This window comes from Euprymna scolopes, chromosome 33 (assembly GCF_053919585.1).
Source record: "Euprymna scolopes isolate OS-2025 chromosome 33, ASM5391958v1, whole genome shotgun sequence".
Lineage (NCBI taxonomy): Eukaryota > Metazoa > Mollusca > Cephalopoda > Sepiida > Sepiolidae > Euprymna > Euprymna scolopes.
In genome coordinates, this window is record NC_136514.1 from 57811024 (window position 1) to 57838896 (window position 27873).

The following is a 27873-nucleotide window of genomic DNA, read 5'->3' on the forward strand; positions in this document are numbered from 1 at the left end:
ACACACACACACACACACATATATATATATATATACACATGCATACATTACTTTGAGTTTCACCTAACTTTTTATTACCCGTTTGGTTCAGATATACTATTATACAGGTATTTATTCAGATTAGTAATATACTGCTTGAGTAAATAGAATATTAAGAGACTTATGTAATCAATTGGGTAGGGTCATAATCATGACCTCACTTATCCTTTTTTGGGGGGTAGGATGGGAATAGTTGCTATTATAGTAGTTCTGATCTTCATAACTTAGTTCATTAAGCGCATGTATTCTGGAATGTTTGTAGGATATAGCAGTTTCTTGTATAATATTTAATAGTTTGTCCCTGTCCTTAAACCTAGTTATCTCAAGTTTTTCTGATATGCATAACGGACATAGCGAGTTTAATTAGTGACAAGTACTGGCTTTCGTAATAATCTTCCATTCTATCTTAGGTGTTTTATTTCCCCTAACTAGTTTCCAGTAGTATAACGATAACGAGGTTTCTTTTTCATACGTTTGATTATTCATCGAACGTATATGTCCATAAAATCTATTTTTGAATGTCATTTGGGTACTACCTATGCAGAATTTTTCATCCCTCGGGTTCTCCACTGGGAATATTTTAGCTTGGTATACCGCTGATGGGATTAGACATTCATTTCATTCAGCTATAACTTAATTTTAATATATTTCTATTAAAAATTTTATGTAACATTATTTGGTGGGAAATGCTTGTTAATAAATTGTAAAAATTTGGTACCAAGTTTTGTTTTCGGCATAATATTGAAGGGGGGCGTAAACCAGGTCACTTTCCTATTACGGTTTCTAGCTCTATTTGTACTAGCATTATACCCACTATTTTTAAGTGCTGTATTATAAATAGCTTTGCAGCCATTAAAAGTTACTTCATCGGATGAGTTGTTACTTATTCTACTTTCAATAGATAACGGTATATGTTTAATAATGGATGGTGGATGGTTAGATTACGAGTGTATATAAATAGGGTTAGCGTTTTCCTTCATATAGGGTTTATAAGTGTTTAATTCAAGATCCAAAGTAATGTCGAGGAAGTTAACCTGCTTTAAGTTTGCATTAATTTCGACTTTTATACCAAAATTATTCATCTCTCTATGGATTGCTCTTCTAACCTGATCACATTTAACACTTGTAGCGTTCCTCACTTTTATTAGCCCATCATCACGATATAAGTCTATGTCAGCCCCATCAATAGTGTTATTTTTTACTAAATTGTAAAGGATATAAAATCCCACGGGATCTGTTGCTTCTGCGGAGTCCAACGATCCCATTGACACACCGAAAAAGTCATTTTGCCCATTTTTAGCCCACTGTTCTCCATTATAGACAAGGACAGTTGTGCGGCATTTCATAATGATTTGATTACCCATCAATCACAAAGGATCTTTTTGGAAAAGCGATTGCATTTGCTAAGTCCAATGCCAATGCCCCCGATGATGATTTTGAAATCATTATGAAATGCCGCACAACTGTAGGCAAATTACGACGTTGTGTCCTTGCGCGTTCTTCAAACGCGTGCGTGTTGAAAAACGGTGATTGCTGTTAAAATGCCTCTTCCAGAAATTTGCTCCGGACCATAAAAGTGATCACTACTTCTGGATACCGGCTGTATATCTAGGTAACGTTACAAAGGGAAAAGAAAATACTCTGTGCAGTACCTTCCAGATGTGGCAACAATATTCTATCTTAGGGCACACTTAGCTATGGTTACAGATAGAGAACTGCATTAAGGTTGAAATAATTTTGGAGAGCAGTGGTACGATCCGACCAGTTTTCCTATGACTTTACCAATGGATTTTATGTAAGTCTTCCATTTTAAGTCTAGGGTGAACGTTTTATTTAGTGACCAATCAAGTCGCTTAGATTTGTTATACCCTGATGTTATTTACATATTAATAGGGAATTGCAATCGAATAAATAGAGCGCTAATAAACCCTCGTTCAGTTTATAGTCGACACACGTTATCGTTGGGAGAGGAGAAAATGATTCGCGCGTAATAATGGGAAGACATCTTGTGTACTACAAGGTTGCTTATCTCTGACTTTGATGATACATATAATTAAGTCTTTTGTTGTTGTTGTTGTTGGTGGTGGTGGTGGTGGTGAGTGATTCGATTTGATGCCAAAGCACGCGTTTAGAATTCTTTTAATATATTTAACCTAAAAACGAAGAGATCGATCTCTCTTTTAATCTACTTTCTTTTATTACGTGAATCAGCGGGACTTGCATACCATGGTGTAAACACAAAACCCATTAGCGAGAAAAGTAAGAACTTACTCTGCTTAAGATACGTCCATACAATCTGCGCGGTTTGTAACTTAAGAAAGACAGGGCTATGAGAATGCTGTTATAACTTTTAGAATCATAAACTGATAAATGCAATTGCAAACTTAACCATGACCAATGACGTGCTTTTTCATAACATTTCTTAGTACTAGGAATTATACATGAGTCTTTGGGACATACAATCAATAAGTTGGTCCAGTGTATCACCAGAGGTTTTTGTGTGTCGCTGACCATGATCGACCCCCAAAATTATATTTCACACTCAAGCGTCACAGACCAATGAAAATGATATTTACAACGTAAACATGACAGACCAAAAATCTAAACGGTAAGTGTTTCAGACGCATAAAACTTCTATTTCAAATCTAAGTACGACAGACAAAAACTATTGGACGTACTTAAAATAAAATACGTTAATACAATTTGAACGTTTGACGATGAAAATGCTATTTAAAACTGAAGCGTGACAGACATAATGATCGAACCTCTGATCGAAATGCGAGGACGTATTCAAATAATTTATTAGAAAAAAGAAATCGTAAAGAAACTAAAGTACTTAAAATGGCGATCGTTATGTCCTCGCTTTCTATAATTAACAATGGATTTCTTTTAAACACATTCATTGTAGATAAAATTCTAAAAACGAAACGTCGATATATACCGTTGATATAAAAATAAAAAAGCACCTTGTCGATATTTTCTTTTACTTACGTTGGACAAAAATATCTTCGATGTGAACTCACCACCTGCAGAAATTCTTTGTTAAAAAAAAAATGACGTTATAAATTCAGACTTGATTTTTTTTGCATAACAGTCGAGCGTCGAGCGGAGTTTATCGAAATATGAAGTTTTTGGCCTTCACTGCCTTGTTGGCTTTCTTATGCTTCCCCCAAAATGGTACGTACAAATTCTTCAGAATACGTCTGATAATGATAGGGTTAAATTGCATTATGGTTATTATCCGTTTGAAATGACAGTTCTGCCGGATTTTCTTCGCAAAACTTACCATTGACTACACAAATAATTTTAAAGAAAAGATAGTGGATAAATTGATCTAAACAATTTGTTTTCACATAGCCATTCCTGTATGGTGTATTTGCATCAAAAACAATTTAATATTTAATAGAAAATATAAGCATATGAAGTAGTGTTGGGACGATTAATCGGAATCAGGAATCGGAAAAAGTTGTACTGATTTTCCGATGCCAAAACGATTCTTTTAATTGTCTTTTTTTAATTTAATTTTGTTAAAAGCTAAATCTTCCACTGCTGGTAATAATGATAAAATAATAAATATTTATTGATTTTAACCCACCAGTCAAGCTAAAATCGATAAATCGTCCACCACAAGTATATTTTCACATTTAGGAAAATATTTACACATTTAACATGTGTGTTTTTACGGTAATCAGATAAAAAATACAACTATATAGTTAAATATTTAGAGATTAAAAAGAATGTACCGGAATCAGGAATTTAGTACGAAATCGATAATTGTATCGAAATCGGGAAAAATATTGGAATCGTCCCATCACTAATATGAAGTTACCATGAATAGTAGTTAGTCATTGGTTGGAAGCTTTTTTTCTTTTGGAAGCTGCATATTGATGCCCTTCATTAATCCAAACACACCCTAACGGTAATTTTACATATTTATATTTTCTATTAAATCGCTTGGTACTTTTGTATTTAAGCCTTCTTTTGATTCCATTTTTGTAATGTTGGAGCAAGTAAAGACAATCACAAAACTTACGGAACTTTTGCGAAAGGTTTTGGAACATCAAAGCAAATAAATTTATAGAATGGCCCAGCAGAAAATATAAATTACCTGAACATTTATTGAATTAAATAATTTGTTTAAGGGAACACGTTTTTTTTTTTTTTTATTATTATTTTGGAAAACAGTTTTCAAAATAAATTAAAACAACAAACAGTTTATGTTTATGAATTCTTTAAATTCGTATTATTTGAATTCTTCGGACTACTGTTCTCATCTTGAGTGTTATTTTCACAATGATTCCATCAATGTAACTTTTGATCTTCCCCGGGTGTATCTTGTCGAACTCGAGAACTTTTCCGTCGAACTCGGGAGTCTGCACGAAATTTCGAATTATTTAATCCACGGGGGTAGTATGCTCTCTTTCCGTCAGCCATAACTGGGTAGAAGTCATAATTAATTCGCAAATATATTTTAAGTGTCGCCCGCATTGAGGATTGAACCTTCACTCTCCAGAACAGTGTAACTTTCACAATTTAATTTTACCAAGTACTATATCCACATTAATTTGAAAATTAATTAAAACAGTTAACAGTTTATTTATAAAGGATTACGTCAATTTCCAGAGAAAATTTCGTGATTGTCTCCACTTGTCATCGAACTCTCCAAAATTGAAAAACAAAAAGCTAAAGCGCAAAAGTGCCAATAGTTTTAAAGCAAATACGTCGCACATGAGAAAGTAAATAAAAATAAGTTTTAGACTAATTCCTATACTATATTTCCTTTAAATTAATTTCTGTTACCAATAGTAGTTACGTTTGCCAAAAAAAAAAAAATTCTGGTTAAATGTAAAGGTGTTTATCTTCTCAATTACGTGTGCAATAGGCTCAAATCTGTACTATTACCTTCCATTCATTTGAATATTAAATGGTTGGTTTCCTTGCTGCTTCACTTGCTTGGAGACTTGAGTAGAAACTACCAGTCAAGAACCCGTTCTTGACAATCAGCCTGACAGATTCGGGGACATGAACTGTGCCATTATGGGTCAGACTGAGGTACACTGCCTGAGTAGTTCCTAGGCGGTCTATCCTTCTAGGCCTTGCCACCCAGCTTTCCGGTGGAGCAAGTTTATCGCTTACTACCAGAAGCGCCCCCAATTGGGAATGCCGACGGGGCTATCTAGGTAATATTTGTTAGGCTAGAGTGCTCCTCCTTTAGGGACGCTAGTTTGAAAGCCCAACCTTCTGACCTTGTGTCACGTCACGCTGCGCTGGGAAGCATGTCAAATATCTACTTTATTCGTTGTTTACTTGTTTATCCCTGTTTATTCGGGATGCAATTCAAAGCAAAGCCCTATGCCAAGATTAAACACCATTTTGAGTAAGTTTTCTAGAGTAAAATTTTATGAAGATTATATTAATTTTGTATTGGAGTTTTAGAATAATATTGTGGGGTCTACGTTTGTATGGAACTTCCATCGGTACTTGTGCATTTTAGGTTTGGAGGAATTTTTTCTTTTCATTCTTGAAGAATTTCACTCGTAACAAGATGACACAATTCAAAACGTTTTTAAAGTTTTTTAACTAATCCCCCACCCCCGAAAATGGATGCGATTCAATTTGTCCGGTAATTGTTTACTAAATTGTTAAGTAAAAGTACAAAATAGTTACAAAATACTCTCCTTTTGCCATGTTAAGAATGGATTTCTAAATAATAACGCTATTATTTCAACACGGCCCGTATTCTGCAGGAATACTAAATTCAAATTAAAATTTAATTGAATTTTATTACTCGGCTTGTTATTCAATATCTTAATTTGGTTGTTCCTATTTACAATGCCTCCCCACGGGATGGAGTTAGACACCAGGGTCGTTTTTTAACGTGGAGAAAAGGAACAAAAATAAAAATTGTCTCAGTCGTGAAGGATTTCTCCTCCACTGACAGAGAACAAGAAATTGAAGTGGAGCATCTGAAGAACAGATACTACACTGTGATCTTGTCCCGAAGAATTTGGTTGTTAATTGAAAACAAAGACGCTGCATTATTGTGTTGATTTAGTCTTTGTTTTTCTTTTACCAATAAGTTACGTGAAACTCCTTGAATTGTATCCCTTTGTTCTGAGTGAAATTCTTCAAAAATGTAAACAAAAAAATTGTCCTCTGAACCTTAAAAGCACAAAGATCCTTCCATCAAGAGTAAAAATGGCGTTTTATTTTATTTTATTTCGAAGTTGAAAACTGAAAATATTCAAAATAGGGGGGGGGCGGTTTTGCTCGGTTATAAAGTATGCTTCAGCATACTTTAATTCATGCAGGTTTCGTATTTATTATGACAGAGCCAATTCTGTATTGAATATTAGGGTTTGTATTACTGTACGCATAGATTCGAAAAAGTTGTCAAAAAACAAATATATAACAAATAAATGTTATCAAAGGCAAGATAAGTTACTTTTCTACCAAACTGGATATATTTTTTGTGTTTTTATTCAATGTAACATGTTTATTCAGCTCAAAAACATACAGTGTTTACCGATGTATTCGAAAATTCAAGATGGCGTCTCACACCCTCTTTAACACCGTAAGTTTGGGAAAAGGTGTTATAAATAAAAAACTATACAAAATACTATTAAAAACCCGCCGAATATATGTCAACCTATGCCACGGTAACATATATTGAGCGAGTTTTTAACAGTATTTTAACCGGTTTTTTTTATTTATAACACCTTTTCCCAAACTTGCCATGTTAAAGAGAGAATAAGAATTGAATGTTCCAATACATCGGTAAACACTGTATGTTTTTCGAGCTGAATAAACATGTTACATTGAATAAAAACACGAAAAATATATCCAGTTTGGTAGAAAAGTAACTTATCTTGCCTTTGATAACATTTATTTGTTATATATTTGTTTTTTGACAGCTTTTTTGAATCTATGTGTACAGTAATACAAACCCGAATATTATATTATATTGATGTCAAAAGTTTTAAAAAGTTTAAAAAGAATGACGGGTGCCATCAACTAGACTCGAAACAAAAACATTCAGCGCTCCACCCGCTTTCCCTACCGTTTGAACTATCGCCAGACAGATAAAAAAAAAAGAGATTTAAAATTGAACCACTTCAAACTACCTTTGAATTTACGCATGCGCAGAAATATGTCGGCAAGTTGAAATGACATTTTGCATTTCAGCTTGCCAACATATTTCTGTACGTATTATTCATCCATCCAAACAAAGATTGTACTCATTATAAACCAACCTTGGTGTATGATTACGATCTCCTGTTAATTTCTGTGTTATGTGACCAGTAGTTTAAGAGTTTATCGGTTAAATGCTTACATACACATATATACATACATCTACTGCTTTACTCATATAGATTAAAAATGGTAATAAAAGGTTTGATACTCGATGAAGGAACAATTTTTCCTTTGACTTCAGTGGTGCGGTTAAAGCTCAATTTAACCAGATTAGTATGAAAATAATAATCATTGGTCCAGAATAATGTGGCTCACAACACTTGTTTTCTCTTATTTCTCTTTCTTACACACACACACACACACACACACACACACACACACACACACACACACACACACACACACAGAACGTCTGCAAATTTCGGACATTAAATAATCTCAGTTAATTCTTTTTAACCAATGAGGATACATATAATTCTCTTATTAAGGTTAATTTGCCGGCCATTATCCAGAATTCATTCCTAAAAAAAAAAAGCAAAGAAAATTTGTTTGATGTACGTACCCGTGACGGAAAGAAAATATCATACTCCCAAAATCAAGCAAATTTATCTAGTTATTTTTTTATTTTTATATAAGAAAATAATTTTTAAGTAAATTTGAGTTTTTTCAATGCCTTCCCCCTACCCATGTTATGAATGGCTTTTTAAAATCTCGCAAATTTTAATTATTTGAAATTATCTTTCTCTCTTCTTTCAGACTGTTTTCAAGATGGCGTCACGAGATCGTCTCTTGTAGTTTCGCCATAAAATTTGATTTTCTCATCTAAAAATAAAACTACTTGATCAATTTATATGATTTTTAGTGCACAGTATTTTTTTTATTTTAGTTTTAATATTATTTTATTTTATTTATTTATTTATTTATTTTTATTATTCATAATTATTATTATTAACTTATTTCTTTTCTTTTCTTTTTATTTTTATTTTATTTTATTATTATTTTACAATAAATTTATCCATTTATTTTAATTATTTATTTATTTATTTTATAAATAAAAGGGTGTATTCTTATCTATATTATTTTCCAAAGGTTTTCCAAAAAATTCACTTAAGATCTGTAATCTCTACAGTTTGATGGTCTTTTCTAAAAAAAAAAAAAAAAAAAAACTATTATGACGTGATCGTCTAGAGGAGCTATACTGCTCCCCATTGGGGAGATTAAAATCCCCTAAAACCCTGAGTAAGACCGGGTAAATATGCTGAAATTGTCCGTTAAACGTTGATTGAATCCCGGACAGCAGCAGGTGACCTATAAAAAGGGACGAATTTATTGTGCTTTGTAAAAATAGACGGATATTTTATTGTTTTATAAAATGACAGGAAATGTCAGAATAATGTTGAATGAAATCGTGCACTCGTTGGCCTAAGGAACACCTGCTCAGACGTGACAATGTTGACCTTTTTGATGGCGTGTGAGAGAAATTTAGTTTTGGTCCCATATTCGCAACTATGTACGACCTGCTGAAATGCACACACGCAAAAGAGTTGGGTATTTCCCGCTTGACGTGTTGGGTTCTGGTTGGCTGATTGCCCGACCAACTCCGTACCTTAGTATTTAAGAAAATACCCAGGCCAAATTTAGCAGATTAAACCAAACCTCCGGGAGTGAGGACTTAACCAAGAGATATCACACTTACCCGGCAGTCGCTACCACCGCCATCGTAAAGAACGAAGAATAAAATTTTGGAGAATCTTGATGTTTTTGGTATAATCAAACTGGACGATGTACATATATAAAAACATTTTTTGTGAAATTAACTTTTTTCGTGGTTAGAATCTCGGAGTCTGTTTTTCGTTTTTTCTGACGTGCATACAAAGTTAATTGATTTTCAGCAGAATCGATATGAAACCTGAGACGCTGAGAATTTATGTGAAGATCTCCCGGAAGAAGACGATCAAGACCATTTCATTTTCGATGAGGTCAGAGGCCATCTGCTGACCTGGGCGGGAGAGGCTTACATATAGTGTTTTTGAGGACTTAATTTATCTTTAAAAATACGTCTTTTTTCCGTAATTCTTTGAATTATATTGTTGGGGATCCTGTAGTTAGATATTTTCCAATATATGTTAGGGAATAAGAATAGTTAACTGTTTAAATCAATACATTGAGTGCGAAGAAAACGTGTTAGGAGGAAACCATTGGTTTATGTATTTATCTTATTAATTTGGGTGTCTTGATCTAAGTAGGTAATTGGTATTTTAGGCTTATCAAGTGGTTAGTAATAGATTTAATCAAATTGGGATATTTAACTAAATGGGTGCATTAGGTATATGTCTCATACACATATATATACACACATACACATGCACACGCACACACGCACACAAACATATATATATATATATATATATATATATATATATATATATATACATACAATGAAGTCATAAAAGAATATATCTTTAATAAAGCAAACTTATCAAAATAGAAAAAGCTCAATGCTATTAAGAAGAGTAATTAAACATATTAAATAAGAGATGGGGAATAAAAATTACTTATATCCTTATCACATTATCAAATCAATAAAAAAAAATAGAAAATCACTTTAGGCAATGTCATTTCGAAGCTAAATGCTTCTCATTAGAAGAGGAGAAAGGTCAGAATTATACAAAATATAAAATGTAGATAAAAGCTGACTTAAGAACATTAGATTGAAAATGAAGAAAGTATATATTAAGATATATTAAAGACGGTATAAAATACAATAATAAAAAGACTGAAATAAAAATATAAATATATATATAACTAAGGGAAGAGTTAAGGATACATGAATAGGAAGGAAAAATATGAGAATAAAAACTGGAAGAGTAGTATATAGGTCAATAATAGTATAAAGAAAATAAGATATCACAAAGAAATCATGGGGATCGTTAAAAGAGAACCGACAATAAAAGAAAAAAGGAGGGAAGAGGAAAATGCAAACAAGAAGTGAGAGTGGAGATAGAAAGAGCAAATAAAGGATATGGAAATACATAAGAAATAAATAAGAACTAAAGAAAAAAGAGAAAATCTTTTAAAAATCCAAAGGTAAAATTGTTTGGTTTCGATTCTAGCTGATAGCAACCAAGTTATGTTTTCTTCTTTTTTTTTTTTTTTTGAAATCACAACTATGTATTGCTCGGTCATAAAATATGCTTCCAAATGGTAATGAAACGTTTTATTAATATAGAAAATGTATTGAAACTAAGATAGAAACAGTGTGAAAAATAAAAAAAGATAACAATTTAACACAATGCGAAGAGAAAACTCAATAATTAGCACCGCAAAAGTTTACAACACATATGAAATTCATTCAATAATTTTATGACGGTTTATCATGGTTAAATGCTTAAAAGCTTCTAGAATATTCAGGAATATGCAATAGTGTTGTGAGACTGGATCTCACCCCATAATGGACTCGTTCAGATCCGATATAATCAGCTCCTAAGGCTGGTACGCTGGAGCGAGACCTCAACAGATATTGTACTTCGATGAACGAGATCTTACTTCAACTACTACTATTCTTTTTATCTTTCATTATATCCTTGTACCTTTCCTTAATACACTTGTAAGCCACCTACTACGTGTTTTCCCATGTCGTTCTTGTGGACCCAACTGAGTCCCACAACAAATAGACATCGAAGTAAGCAATTAGTAAAAATATTGCATCATTTATTTAATGACCGTATTGTAAGCAACTACATCATGAGAAAGAATAAACAGATTGGTCAAGAGCTCAGAAAATGAATTGTAAGTCTTCATCAAAGTGGATTGGGATATAGAACAATATCCAAACAGTTGATGGTTCCATTGAATTTTGTTGGAACAATAATTCGGCACTGGAAGTTTCACAAATCAACGCTTCCTTTGGCCAGATCAGGTCGTCCTCAAAAAATATCCAAACGTGCTGAAAGGTTATTAACTAGGAAGGTTATGAATTCGCCTAGAATTACTCTTGGAGAGCTGCAGAAGGACTTAGAAAACAGTGAAATTAAAGTTAACAAGGACACAATCAGTAGAATCTTTCACGTTAAAGACATTTTCTCTAGATCAGCAAGGAAAACTTCCCGTCTTAAGCCAAAAATGTTCGTGTTAGGCTTGATTTTGCAAATGAGTATGCAAGAAAGCCTCTAGAGTTTTGGCATAACGTTCTTTGGTCAGATGAGACCAAAATTGACTTGTTTGGCACTCCAAAAACACTGAATGTTTGGAGAAAAAAGTTACTGAATACCAGTCAAAAATCACCATTCCAACAGAAAAATTTGGAGGAGAATCTATTATGATCTGGGGTTGTTTTAGTGCAGGGGGTAGAGGAAACGTAGAAATAATAAAACAAAAAATGAATGGAGCACTTTATAGGAGTTTCTTGAAGAAAAAAATGAATGGAGCACTTTATAGGAGTTTCTTGAAGAAAAAAATGAATGGAGCACTTTATAGAAGTATCTTGAAGAAAAAAATGAATGGAGCACTTTATAGAAGTATCTTGAAGAAAAAAATGAATGGAGCACTTTATAGAAGTATCTTGAAGAAAAAAATGAATGGAGCACTTTATAGAAGTATCTTGAAGAAAAAAATGAATGGAGCACTTTATAGAAGTATCTTGAAGAAAAAAATGAATGGAGCACTTTATAGAAGTATCTTGAAGAAAAAAATGAATGGAGCACTTTATAGAAGTATCTTGAAGAAAAAAATGAATGGAGCACTTTATAGAAGTATCTTGAAGAAAAAAATGAATGGAGCACTTTATAGAAGTATCTTGAAGAAAAAAATGAATGGAGCACTTTATAGAAGTATCTTGAAGAAAAAAATGAATGGAGCACTTTATAGAAGTATCTTGAAGAAAAAAATGAATGGAGCACTTTATAGAAGTATCTTGAAGAAAAAAATGAATGGAGCACTTTATAGAAGTATCTTGAAGAAAAAAATGAATGGAGCACTTTATAGAAGTATCTTGAAGAAAAAAATGAATGGAGCACTTTATAGAAGTATCTTGAAGAAAAAAATGAATGGAGCACTTTATAGAAGTATCTTGAAGAAAAAAATGAATGGAGCACTTTATAGGAGTTTCTTGGAGAAAAACCTGTGAAGTTGCCCAAATTTAAATCAGATTGGATCTTTCAACATGATAATGATCAAAAACACACTGCGAAAACTGGTTTAATTCAAATAAAATGAATGTTTTAAAGTGGCCTAGTCAATCTCCTGATCTCAACCCTATAAAGAATTTATGGGGAGAACTGAAATTACGGGTCCATAGAAGAGAACCTTCAAATCTACGAGAATTGGAGAGAATTTGTGTGAAAGAATGGAATAAAATAACACAAGACACGTGTAAGAAGTTCGTAGGAGATTACTCAAAACGTCTGCATGCTGTAATCAACAATAATGGTTATGCTACAAAATACTAGATATTATTTTGTAAATGTGTTGTAAACTTTTGCGTTGATAATTATTGAGTTTTGTTTTCGCGTTGTGTTAAATTATTATTTTTTATTTTTCCCACTGTTCCTATCTTAGTTTCAATACATGTTCTATGTTTATAAAAAAGTTTCATTGCCATTTGGAAACTAGAAATACAAAAACTGGCAGTTTTAAATGTGTATTGTAAACTTTTAGGTGGCACTGTATATATATATATATATATATATATATATATATATATATATATATAGTATTGGTTTCAAAAGTTGAAAAATGATTTGGGTACCACCAACTAGAATCGAAACCAAAACATTGCTCCAGCAATGTTCCCTACCGTTTGCCTTATCGACAGGTTATTCGAAGGATTTAAACTTAAACTACTTCAAGCTATGTGCAAAAGTAATAGAAATGTGTTGGCAAAGTTGAAATGAAAACATATTTCTGTACGCAATATTCATCCAAAGATTTTACTCGTTATAAACTATCCTTGGTGTATGAATACTATTTCTGTTAATTTCGGTGTTACGTGATCAGTAGTTTAAGGGTTTTCATATAGACAGATACATGCATATGTTGCTCTATTTATATAGAAAAGGCGTCTATGATCATTAACAGTAAAGCATACAGATGAATGTATAAAACATCGTGGAATTTTCCACAGGATTTCGTTATGTAATAATAATTGTGATAGCGTTAATTCTTTTAATTACATTTAATATTAATATTTTAAAATCTTACAGGATGTGAAGCCTCTAAGATCCCCAACAGTCCGGTACTCACTTCAGGTAAGTCTTCTATACTTGGAATGACCATTAAAAGTAAGGTTACCCATTCAGAACAATCGTAATAGTATTGCTTGTATAAATTAAAATGCGAATATTCATAGTAGGTAGTATGAATGTGTGCTTTGTTTTATTAGTCTTTCTGATTGGTTGATTTAAACTTTAATTCCGCGCACGCGCGGGGAATTCAAACTGAAAAAGTCAGTTCCTGGCTTGCGTCTTAACACAATGACTATTAGTTCGTATTTATCATCAAAGCTTCAATTTAAGGGCGAATTAGTCCCCATTTGTCTCGGCACCGTGAGACAATTTAACCTAACTTACCAGGTTTTCCTTCCAGACGAAATATCGTCTTTTTAAACCAGCAACTAAAATAATACAGAGCGTTTTTGCAAATGATAAGAAGACTCGACCGGTTGCATCAACCTGGTAAGTTTGCTTTTATTGTTGTGTCAATTTTTCACTCTACCAGAGTTCTAAATTATGTGAGAATAAATCTATTACATGCTCGAAACAAAAGTACGAAGAGATACGCAATTATAATTGATCGAGCAATATCATGTAAAGAAGACAGGGGAGATAATTTTGAAACGGTCAGGTTTGGCATGTGGATGGCCGTGTTAAGCGTACGTAAATGGTAATGAAAAGTTCATGGAAATTATGAAGCAACCCACAAGCCGATCGAAATACTTTATAAAATTAATTAATTGTTACTATAAATATTATTATATGAATATATTATAAATATTATTATATGAATATATTATAAATATTATTATATGAATATATTATAAATATTATTATATGAATATATTATAAATATTATTATATGAATATATTATAAATATTATTATATGAATATATTATAAATATTATTATATGAATATATTATAAATATTATTATATGAATATATTATAAATATTATTATATGAGTATATTATAAATATTATGCATTGTTTGTAATTCATTGTTGCATACATTGAATTCTGCAACAACGATGGAAGACACAGACACAGAATGTCTTCACGTCCCTAAAATCGCCAGGGGGCAAGAAAAACAAAAACTCTGACAAAAATTTGCCCCTGCTCCCGCCGCCCAGACTAAGAAAAGAAAAGAAAGGAAAAGTAAAGAAAAGGCGAATTAAGAGCAAATGGGATGAAACGACACTAAAGTATATACTCCATAAGTAACATGAACATATTAGTTGTTCTGTAAACTTCACCATTTAGGAAATGCGTCCACCCAAACTTTCACTTGTCCCCCAAAACTTTAAAAATAAGTTAGATTCAAAAGAATTAATAGAGAAAAAAAATTCATTGCATGAACACTATCCTCGACACCACCAAAACTTATACTCACACAGCCAACTCCCACTTTAGAACAACAACGCTGGGGAAAAAAAACACCTGCCCCCAATCCGCAAACAACAGCCCCCCCACATCAAAACCTGAAACATCACCTGGTCCCATATACACCGCATTTACCAAAACGGATATCTGCACGCACACTCAACACCCTACTCTGATTTTCCCTTTAATTGAAAAGTGACATTTATAAGATTGACCCCACTGTCAGTCAGCACAGATTTGTCCTACCATCAAAGAAGGAATTTGAAACCTCTTGCTTACTTCCGTCAGGTTGGGGGCAAAGATGTTGAGGACCCCACTAATTCCCTGAATGCTCTTCTCATGATAACATTTGTAAGGCTTCAAAATTTCTGGAAAATGCCGGAGGCTGCGGATGAAGCCATACCGGAAATAACATGGATGGACGTTTAACAGAATGTAAGGAGAGGGTCCCAATTTTGATGCATTCCTCATTATATAGGACACGAAAACTAACTTTTCCTTGCATGATGCCATAGAATTGATTACATTAAATATGGCGCATAGCGTCGCTGTCCTTTCGCTGGCAGACTTCGGAACTGGATGTGACACTAACTAATCTGAATTCGAGGTGCATGAGGTTTTCAAACCTGGTGGTTCATATACAGAGTAAGTGCGACACTCATTTAGGATCACACCTCCTACTGATAAGACGATCACTAAAGTGTACCACAGTGAACAGTGATAAAACAAAGACTGTTGGACATACATGACTGAAACTTGATGGAAAAGTTAGACATATGTCGAAGTTTATTCATGTCATGGTTGGATTGCAGATAGATTGTGAATCTTATTAACGATTCCATAGGTTCTTTGGGAATTCACACTGTACAATATTGCTGGTCAACAGACTTCATTTCAAACTGGACTCAGTTCAAACATCTATAAATCAGAAACCATAATTGCTTCGAAATTGTAATTTACCACATAACTCCCCTATTATATAAAAGCGAAAATGTGTCTGTAATTGTGTGTATGCGCGCTTTTTTTGTATGTCTAGCAAAGTTTTTTTTTCAGAGGGAGGGGGTTCTCGGGGGGAGGGTGTACCACGTCTTACAACTTTTTATATACTCCCTAGATTATAATATCTCCGATTTACGGAAGGAGGTCGTGTCTATCTTTTATTTGAGCGACTTTTATTTTATAAAATTCCCGCTATTCTGCCTTCTCGCGTGTTTGTTCGTGTTTTTCGTATAAAAAAAAGTGAAACTAACGAAAGCGAACGCAGTTTACTGGCTTCATGCCGGGGACAGGCAGAAAGCAATTAGCTTTGATCAGTGTTAAAAACCCCTCATATCAGACAATTGCTATTCATTTGGTCACCTGGGGCTGGGAACGACCTTGTGGTGAAGAAAATAAAACGTAACTAGCCCCAAGCACTTTCATTTCTTCGCCGACTCTTGACCTAATTATCAATGAGTCAACAGCTTTTCATTGACATCGCTAAATTTAAACGCTTTTCACTTCCTTTGTCATCTAAGATCTCAGGTTTTCGCCTTTGCGTCACAGGTTCGAACCTGCCTGCCTACTTACACTTTTATTTATTTATTTATTTATTTATTTTGCTTCTTTTACACCTCCAAAACCCCGGGAAACTCCGGACATCCCCCGCTAGTAGAGATATAAATTACAGCATACGCAAAATCTCAGCTTGATCAGCCAACTGGAAGTGAGTCAGGGGCATTACTTATTGAACGCCCCTCGTAAGAGTTAAACATAGCATTAATATAACCGCTCATTGTTTTGGGGGCATTATACATACGATCGGTTCTGCAATTGATGAATTTTAATTTTTATGTTTCTTCTCTTTTGAATATACCTATTGCAGCCGATGTGAAGGAGCAGCTAGCTGTCTCCACCGTCATTGCTGGTCTTACTACCGTGGGGGCAATTATAGAAATGGGACGCCAGTTGGTGAACCAAACTACCTTTAAGGATATTGTTGGCCTCGAAGTTGTCCCTTACCATAGCGAATTGGCCGCTTCCTATGGTAAACTAAACGCAGAATCTGTCAAGAACATGGATGATGAACTAAAGGTAAAAATATCTCTCTCCCTCTCTCTCTCTCCCTCATATATATATATATATATATATATATATATATATATATATATATATATATATATATTAGTGTTACAGACAAGGTCTATAATTTACAAGGTCTATATATCTATATATATAAAAATGTAATTCTTGGTTTGTTACAAGTGAATAAAACCATATTTCTACGTTACCAATTTCTTTGAAATTTTCAGACAACCCATCTTTAGAGTCGAGGCATGTTTTTATGTTATTAAAATAAATTTACCTCGCGAATTATTAAAATATTAAATAAAATAAATATATATTTTTTAACCGCTAGTGCGAACCTGCTTTGTTGATAAAACTGAACTTCCGGTTCGATTCATTTCACAGCCACGAATTGACGAAACAATGTAAATTTCATTTTCTGTTTACTCGATAAGTAAAAAAAAACAACAAAAAAACATAATTCATTTGTTTATCTTCCAAATTTTTTAATTTACACATTTTTTCTTTATTATATAAGGCCAAAAAAAAGTTTGTCGCTTGCTTTTTGAGTTTTTTTTTGTTTGTTTTTCGATATAAGATTGGTTGGTAAAAGTACAGTTTTTTTTTTTAAGGATTGGTAACTTGCTTAAATAATATTTGGTGCTAATGCAAAGAGTGGTCCACGCTATTTTTTAAATCGTATTTCCAAGTTTTATATTTTTTTTTATTTAATTGTAAGGTTAAAATACACCCTCCCCTCCCCATGTTAAGAATGGCTTTTTTAAATATTAACGTTATTATTACAACACGGATCACTCTCTGCATGAGTACTGTACTTTCACCTAACAATTTAATAAACAAAACATGGTACTTATGCAGAGAAAGTACCATAATAATATAATAATAGAATAATAACGTTATTTAGAAAGCCATTCTTAACATAGGGAGGACATTTTGTTACTATTCTATACTTTCACCTAACAATTTAATAAACAAAAGATGGTACTTATGCAGAGAAGGTACCGTGCTGAAATAACGCTATTAAGAAAGCCATTCTTAACATGGGAAAGGGAGAGTGTTCTGTAACTATTTTATATTTTCGCCTAACAATTTAATAAACAAAAGATAGTATTTATGCAGAGAAGGTACCGTGCTGAAATAATACCGTCATTTAGAAAGCTATTCTTAACATGGGGAGGGAGTTTTGCATCTATTCTATACTTTCACCTAACAATTTAATAAACAAAAATAGATAGTACGTATGCATAAAAATACCGTGCTGAAATAATGTTATTTAGAAAGACATTCTTAACATGGGAATGGTATTTTGTAACTATTCTGTCCTTTCACCTAACAATTTAAAAACAAAACATGGTGCTTATGCAGAGAAGCTACCCCGCTGAAATAATAACGTTATTATTTAGAAAGCCATTCTTAACATGGGGATAGGGGTGTTTTGTAACTATTCTGGACTTTCACCTAACAATTTAATAAACAAAAGTTAAACTTAAGCAGACAAGGAACAGTACTGAATCATTAACATTATTTAGAAAGCCATTCGTTATGATATGTTTTTTATTCAATTGTAAGGTTAAAGTAGAGAATAGGTACAAAACCCCCTCCCCATCTTAAGAATGGCTTTTTAAATAATAACGTTATTATTTCAGCAAGGATCACTCTCTGCATGAATACCGATTAACGTTTTGTTCTTTGCTTTTTTACCGTATTTTTTGTTTGTTTTTTTCAAGAAAACCTTTTTTAACAAAGATTGAAAGTGCACGTTTTTTCTTTTTTTTACAGAAGTTGTTTTTATAAAAGAAAATATGAATGTTTATAAAGAAATTGGGTACTCGTGCACTTATTGATCCGTGCTGAAATAATAACGTTATTATTTAAAAAGCCATTCTTAACATTGGGAGAAGAGGGTGTTTTGTACTTATTCTGTACTTTAACCTTACAATTGAATGAAAAAAACGGTAAATTTTTAGATTAGGTCCACCTCCACAATTTTCTTTTAAATGACGACTTTTGAACGTTTTCGACTATGCTGAATACGGAAATCGCATTGAAATTTTGCAGAAATAAGTAGTTATCGAGATATTAAAATATATAAATTGTATAATGCATTGTAATCTCCGGCAGCCGTCTTTTTTACACGCTTGCGCGCGTCATAAACAAATCTACGCAAAACAAAGATGACCGCCAAAGAATATAATGCATAAAACAACTATCTATATCTCGATAACTACTTATTTCTGCAAAATTTCAATGCGATTTCTGTATTCAGCATAGTCGGAAACCTATAAAAGTCGTCATTTAAAAGAAAATTGTGGAGGTGGACCTAATCTAAAAAAAATACCAAAAAAACATAAAACTTTAATTAAGCTTGGAAATACGATTTTAAAAAATAGCGCGGATCAGTAAGTGCATTAGCACCCATTAATCGACTCACGTGACCTTATTAACATATTATCAAAGGCAAGATATGTTATTTTATTACCGAAATGGATAATTTTTTTGTTTTTTTTATGCAAAATTTTTATTCGGCTCAAAAAACACAGCGTTTACTGTTATATTTGAAAATTACAAATGGCGGCAGACTGTGTTAACACATTAGGTTTGGGAAAATGAGTTAAAACTAAAAAAAAACTATACAAAATACTGTTAAAAACCACGGAATACATGTCTGCCTATGTCACAGTAACATATATTGAGTGAGTTCCTGGCAGTATTTTGTATAGTTTTTTAGTTTTAACTCATTTTCCCAAAGTTATTGTGTTCAACAGTCTGCCGCCATTTGTATTTTTCAAATATACAGATAAACACTACATTTTTTCAAACCGATTAAACATTTTACACTAAATAAAAACACTAAAATCTTATCCAGTTAGGTAGAAAAGTAACTTATCTTGCCTTTGATAACATTTATTTGTTATATTTATTTTTCAACAACTTTTTCGTTTCTGTGTTTAGTAATACAAACCCGTTTTATTTACTATAACGTTTAGTCGGCTCGAAGAACAGTGTTTATCAGTGTATTTGAAAAATACAAACGGTGATGGACACTGTTGATGTTAAGTTTGAGAAAATGATTTAAAACTAAAAAAATATACAAAATACTATCAGAAACCCACCGAATATGTCAGCCTATGTCACAATAGCATATAATCAGTAGGTGTCTGACATTGTTTTGTATAGTTTTTAACTGATTTTCCCAAACCTAACGTATTCAACAGAGTCCGCGACTGTTGTGGTGGCAATCACTTATTTGCATATGCGAATAACATAACACTATAAATGGCAAGCCTAGGTTGGCCTTGGTGTGTCTTACCCAAATGCCACCAGAAGTGACGCCGAAGAGCGTACATGTCCTCCCACCAAGACTCTCTGACTGACACCGTCATTTGTACATATTGTAAATATACCTTTTCTTTAATATACTTATTATTGCGTTATCTTGTTGTTTGCGTCTTCATTGTATTTCCTTACTAATTATTGTTCAACCTTGCAACCACAACAGTTGGCGACGAGATATGAAGCGTCAAATATAACAGTTTGACGAAGAACTATTTAAACCAAAAAAAAAAAGTACAACGAATCCGACTTGCAAACGAATGTAAAAGTGAATTTTTGTTTGTCGCTACACGACAAATCTTACTAAAGGACCAACTTGCAAACGAAAAGCGCAAAAACGACAGGTCAGACCCGTATTACGAAAAGCAAGGAAGTAACATACGAAAAAAGTTCACCAATGGATTCTAATTACTGTTCTCCGTAAACAAAACAACAACTAAAGGACTTTTTAATTAATGTTTTGGTTGACGTCGGTACTAAAAGGAAATACCACAGCTAAAACTAAAATTCAAGGAAAGGATTTTTTTTTCTTGAAGTTGTCACTGAATAATGGATAATACAGTAAAACGTCACGGAAAAAAAGGTAATCTCAATTTAAGAGGTATTTTAATTACTAAAATACTAGAGAAAAAAACTCAAAGAACTAAATGTACTGCATACATTTATTCAATTGTTACTCGAAAAAAAAAAAAAACTTTTATTTTGTGGAAAGAGTTACTTATTAGTAAGTGCCTAAAAACGGAAAGTCAATTCCATTTCGTGATTCCAGATAAACCTGTTTTATTTTTTTTTTTTTGCAGCGTGACTCGCAAAAAGAATATATTATTGCAAGCAGCGATATTATTATTGAAAACAGGAGCTTACAGCAATTTGATTTTTGTTGTAACCCAAACCGGTGTATATTGTACATGGTACAATATTTTTTTCTTTAACTACACACTAAAAAAAAAATTTAAAAAAAAAACATGGAAGACTTATCAAAAATGTTCATGCAATTTTTACAAGCACAGGCTGACCGCGAGGAAAAGAGAGAGGACAGATTATTGAAATGGCAGCAGGAACAAGAAGAAAAGCAGAAAATGGCGCAATTAAAGCAGAAAAAACTGCAATTGGAACAGGAAGAAAGGCATAAGAAACTACAATTGGAATATGAAGAAAGACAAGAGGAACGTTTTGCTAAAACACTGGAGCTACTAAAGAGTAATCGAGAAAATGTCGATAGTGTTAATTTCTCCCATACAACTATTTTTAATAGCATGGACACATTTCATTATGTGCCTGAGGAAGAGAAGAATTTTGAAGCATACTACACAAGATACGAGGATGTTTTTCAACTGGACTGTAAAAATTGGCCAAATAGTCAGAAAGTGAGCCTCTTACTCAGAAAATTGGGTACATCAGAACACAGCAAATTCGTAGATTACATATTACCTAAAAAACTGCGGAATTAGAGTTCATGGAAACTGTAAAATTACTAAAAGAATTATTTAATCCAAGTATATCTCTTTTTCATAAAAGATGGCTGTGCATGAATCTAAGAAAGATGGACAACCAAGATTATTTGACATACGCATCAGTTGTCAATAAAAACTGCGATAATTTTAAGCTTGCAGAACTAACGGTAGAAGATTTTAAATGTCTAATATTCGCTCAAGGGTTAGTTTCCACGAAAAATGCAGAAATACGCAGACGAGTGTTGTCTAAGCTGGAATCTGAGCAAGATTTAACCCTCCAGAAACTAGCAGAGGACTGTGAAAGGGCCATTACACTAAAAAAGGATTTAAAAAATATAGAAGAATCCGGAGTGGCATATGTAAGAAAAGTTAGAAAACCATACGCACCAACCAAGAACTTTACAAAGAAAAGCAATGGAACGGGATATTCCAAAGATAATAACCATAAATATAGTACACAAGATAACAAGCCTCTTCCTAGATATAACTGTAAGAGATGTGCAGAAAAGCATTGGGAATCAGATTGTCCTTATAAGAAGAAAAAATGCTACATTTGTAAGAAGGTGGGACACAAAAGCGATTGCTGCAGATATAAAGATTACACCAGAAAGAGGTTACAGCAAACAAAATCAAATACAAAATTAGACAAAGATCGGCGAAAATACGTAAAAGTGGAAATATTTAAAACATCAATAAAGTTACAACTCGACTCCGGCTCCGATGTTTCTATAATAAACCTGAATACGTGGAAAAAGTTGGGAAAACCGGCCATGATGAAAACTAGTAAAGCAGCCCGGACGGTAACTGGTGGTGGTATAAAATTTGGAGGAGAAGTTGTCCTCCCGATAAAATTGAAAGGGATTTCGAAGAAATTAAAACTATTCGTACTAAAAAATAGTGAAAATCTGTTTGGAATAGATTTAATTGATAAATTCGGACTATGGGATAAGCCAATCAATACATTCTGTAAAAAATTAGAATGTTCTTCTCCAACAACAGTAAATATAAAAGACGATTTAAAAGAATTATTTCCTGAGGCATTCACGACTAACTTAGGTCGCTGCAATAAATTCAAGGCCTCGTTTGAACTAAAAGAAAACGCCAGCCCAAATTTTAGAAAAAAGCGAAATGTTCCGTTCGCTGGGTTGGAAAAGATTGATAAAGAATTAAATAGATTGGAACAGATGGGAATTCTATCAAAAATAGAACACAGCGAGTGGGCAGCCCCCACCGTATACGTAAAGAAAAAGAATGACGAAGTTAGAGTGTGCGCAGACTTTTCGACCGGAGTCAACTCCCTATTAAAAGATCATCATTACCCCCTACCAAGCCCAGAGGAAATATTCACGAAGTTGAATGGGGGTAATATCTTCTCCTAGATAGACTTGAGCGACGCGTATTTGCAAATACCGGTCGAGGAGAATTGCTCAAAAATACTATGCATCAATACGCATAAGGGATTATACAAATACAACCGATTGCCTTTTGGCATCAAAGTAGCGCCTGCCATTTTTCAGCAAGCGATGGACACCATGCTAAGTGGTATTGAGTGCGCATGTGCATACCTGGACGACATTGTTGTCAGGAGCAAATCCCTAGAAGAACATAAGGAACATTTGAAACAAGTATTTACTCGAATACAAGAATTCGGTTTTAAAGTAAAAGAAAGTAAATGTGACTTTTGTATGAGCGAGATTAAGTATCTTGGACACATAATAAACAAACATGGACGACGTCCAGACCCGGACAGATCTGCGGCAATAAAAAATATGCCAGCACCCGATAATGTAACAACCTTGCAGAGTTTCTTAGGACTCGCAAATTATTACCAATCTTTTATTGAAGGAATGCATAACTTGCGAGCCCCCTTAAATAATCTGCTTAAAAAGGGTACACCGTGGAACTGGACGCAAGAATGTCAAACGGCTTTTGACAAAATAAAGAGCGCACTAACATCCGAATTATTCTTAACGCACTTTGACACAAACTTAAAAATAGTCGTCGCTAGTGACGCTAGCTCCTACGGCTTAGGAGCATGCATTCAACATATTATGCCGGATGGGTCTAGAAAACTAATAGCGCACGCTTCGAGAACGCTGATACCAGCCGAAAGGGCATATTCACAAATCGAAAAAGAAGCGTTGAGCATAATCTTTGCCATGACTAAATTTCACCGATATTTATATGGTAGACAATTCATACTTGAAAGCGACCATAAACCGTTAGTCACGATCTATGGATCAAAAAAGGATTGCCGGTATACACCGCAAATAGATTGCTGCGCTGGGGTACAATACTACTTAATTACGATTTCCAGCTACAACATCTAGCATCAAAAAAGATTTGCCATGCGGATGGACTGTCAAGACTGATACCACAGAAACACAATCTGGAAGAATCAGTCATTGCAGCAATTCGGACAAATGTTGAAGTAAAAAATATGGTAGCAAACATCATTAAGGAACTACCCGTAACTTTGTCGGACATTAAAAGGGAAGCCGAGAAAGACGAATATATAAAGGACACAAAAGAGAAAATTATAACGGACACAAAGGTGCAGGAAGTTTTCTCCATATGTGACGATGTGTTACTGTACAGCGAGAGAGTGGTAATACCCAAAACATTGCAGAATAGGATGTTAAGAGATTTCCACACAGGACATCCGGGGATAAATCGAATGAAGTCGTTAATGAGAAGCTACGTGTACTGGCGTAACATGGACACTGACATAGCGACAACAATTGATAAATGTAAAGGATGCCAGTTAGCGGCAAAATCTCCACCTATAGTACACAAACCTTGGCCGAAAACCGACCAACCATGGTCGAGAATCCACATGGACTTCGCTGGTCCAGTAGGTGAAAACTATTATTTAATTGTAGTGGATAGTTTCACAAAATGGCCGGAGGTAATGCGTTGTAGGAATCCAACAACGAACAACTCAATAGGGTTCCTACACGAGTTGTTTGCAAGATTCGGTGTACCAGACACACTGGTCACTGACAACGGAACGCAGTTCACATCCGCAGAGTTTAAGGAATTTTGCGACACGTTCCGAGTGAAGCACATCACGACTCCGCCGTATCATCCACGGCCTCCCGGAAAGGTTCGTGGACACGCTAAAACGAGCGTTAAAGAAATCCATTGGAACACCAACAGAAAAAGCTTTGCAACAATTCTTGCAAGTATATAGGATTACACCACATCCTAGTACACCAGCAAACATATCACCAGCTGATCTAATGTTTGCCAGAAAGGTAAAATCAGCGTTTGACAAACTATTGCCAAGGCAGGCAATTATCCGAAACACTACACACACGAGAAGAAAGAAATATAACTCGGGAGATCGAGTATATTTTAAGTGCTACAGAAATAACACATCTTACTGGGAATGTGGAGTAGTGGATAAACGCATTGGTGATTGTACATACATGATTAAAGGTCCACAGAATATACATAAAAGGCACCTAAATCAGATAAAAAAACGTCATATCCAAGATGATGATGATACGACAGCAGTCGAAGAGGAGGACACCATAGATATCATATACGAATCTTTTAATTTGGAACCGCCTCAAAATGCACCTGAACCTCGAAAATCAGGTAGGAAAAGAAAAGTGAATGAACCATTAATGGTAAACCCAAAAAGAAAAAGATATTGAAATCTGTGTGACTTCAAATCTTGGGAGGGGGGTGTTGTGGTGGCAACCACTTATTTGCATATGCGAATAACATAACACTATAAATGGCAAGCCTAGGTTGGCCTTGGTGTTTCTTACTCAAATGCCACCAGAAGTGACGCCGAAGAGCGTACATGTCCTCCCACCAAGACTCTCTGACTCGACACCGTCATTTGTACATATTGCAAATATACCTTTTCTTTAATACACTTATTATTGCGTTATCTTGTTGTTTGCGTCTTCATTGTATTTCCTTACTAATTATTGTTCAACCTTGCAACCACAACAGCGACCATTCGTCTTTTTCAAATACATAGATAAACACTGCGTTTTTGAGCCGATTAAACATTTTACATTAAATAAAAACACTAAAAAATCATCCAGTTAGATAGAAACGTAATTTACCTTACCTTTGCTTTCATTTATTCGTTTTTGAACAACTTTTTTCGAATCTGTGTATAGTAACACACCCCTTACCCAAATATTAATTAAAAACTCACATTTTTTAATACAATAAAAAAGAAAACTATTTAGCGTTTCAATGGTTTAGCAACTTTCGGCTTAATCCACTGAATGTTGGTCGAGCCCAAGCCATGATTGATGGTAACTCCCGAGGATCCGGATCCAATTCTGCAAGAGTACCATTTTTTTTATTTTCGCCTTTTTTTACTTTTTGGAGTGGATTGCTGTACTAAGAATATAAGAAACATGCATTTTCTCTTTTTATTAGAATTTTCCATTACACGAAATTAAGCCACAGCAACGCGTGGCAGGGTACAGCTAGTATTTATATATATATATATATATATATATATATATATATATATATATATATATATATATATATATATGTGTGTATATATATATTTATATATATATATATTTATATATATATATTTATATATATATTTATATATGTATATATATATTTATATATATGTATATATATGTATATATATATTTATATATATATTTATATATATTTATATATATATATATTCATATTTATATATATATATTTATATATATATTTATATATTTGTATATATATATTTATATATAGATTTATATATGTAAATATATATATTTATATATATATATTTATATATATACTAGCTTTCAGGAAAAGATGTTATAAATGATAAACAAGACAAAATACTGTTAGAAATTCGCTCATTATATGTTACTGTGACATAAGTTGACATATATTCGGTGTTTTTTAATAGTATTTTATCTAGTTTATTATTTATAACACCTTTTGTCAAACTTACCATGTTAAAGAGAGTGTCGGGCGCCATTTTGAATTTTCCAATACATCGGTAAACACTGCATGTTTTTCGAACTGAATAAACATGTTACATTGAATAAAAACAAAAAAATGTATCCAGTTTGGTAGAAAAGTAACTTATCTTGCCTGTGATAATATTTACTTCTAATAAATTTGTTTTTTGACAACTTTTTCGAATCTATGTGTACAGTAATTCAAACCCAATTGAAATATACTGCAAATTAAACATTACAATAATGGTGCAACATATTTTGAAATTAGAAAAATAAAAAACAAAAAAACTTTGTTTTAGCATATTTAAAGTATTTAGGTTGGTAGATAATTAAATTCTACTGTATTGGTATAAGTTTTTTTTTTTTTGCTGTTGTTTCTTGCTTTTTACAATTTTAGATCGTATTTTAAACTAAACTTCGGAGGTTGGAATGCCCCCCCACCTAAAATGTACTTGGAAAAATCGATTTTATAGTGAGATTTAAGAATGGGTAGTCGAAAAAAGGTGAAAAACAAAACAAATAATCAATAAATAATTGTTACCAAAGGCAATAAATGCTACTTTTTTTTACTTACATGAATGAGTTTATTTTATGTTTTAAAGTATTTTCAAGCGCTTTTCTTTATTTTTTAATAATCTAATGCAGGTGTGTGGGTGCCAAATATCTCCAGATTTTCTAGAATTGCCCGCTAGATTGCAAACGAAATCTCCAGATCTAGCAGGAAAACCGCTAAATTGTAACACTGGTCACGTGACAGGAAGCGGTAATAAATAATTGTCCCTAAATAAAAAAATGGCCTCTCGGTACAAAGAAAAACACCTATTTATCATGGAAAAATTAAGTATAATGTTATAATTAAAAAGAAATATATAAAAACACACATGGATATAGTAAACATATTATACCAAAACATGGAAGCCATCCGTCCAGTAGTTTTTTAGACTATTAATTGCGAACGAACCAAGAGTTACATTTTTATATATATAGATTTATATATATATATGTATATATATATATATATATATAGTAAGTCATAAAATATATATGGCAATTAAGGCACACAGAATATTCCGCGTTTTATCCACACTAAGATTCATCAGGCTTATGAGAGGAGTTGTGGTGATCTCGCGTTTTTATATATGCACATTCTATTGAATTTTTAGTTAGCCAATCAGCTTTCTAGTTTCCACCGTACCCTGCCTAATCAGCCAATGAGCATGCACTTACATTTGT

The 27873-nt window shown here is 33.2% G+C and overlaps 1 protein-coding gene across 1 annotated transcript in view; it reads left to right on the forward strand.

The window, feature by feature from the left end:
• The first annotated feature begins 3069 nt into the window (after positions 1-3069).
• LOC145258237 (uncharacterized) overlaps positions 3070-27873 on the forward strand; it is a 36188-nt gene continuing 11384 nt past the window's right edge. Inside the window, exons 1-3 of the mRNA XM_080116200.1 lie at positions 3070-3216; positions 13434-13478; positions 16690-16898. Coding sequence (XP_079972326.1) covers positions 3162-3216; positions 13434-13478; positions 16690-16898 — 309 coding nt within the window. The 5' untranslated portion in view covers positions 3070-3161. The remainder of the gene's footprint in view (positions 3217-13433; positions 13479-16689; positions 16899-27873) is intronic.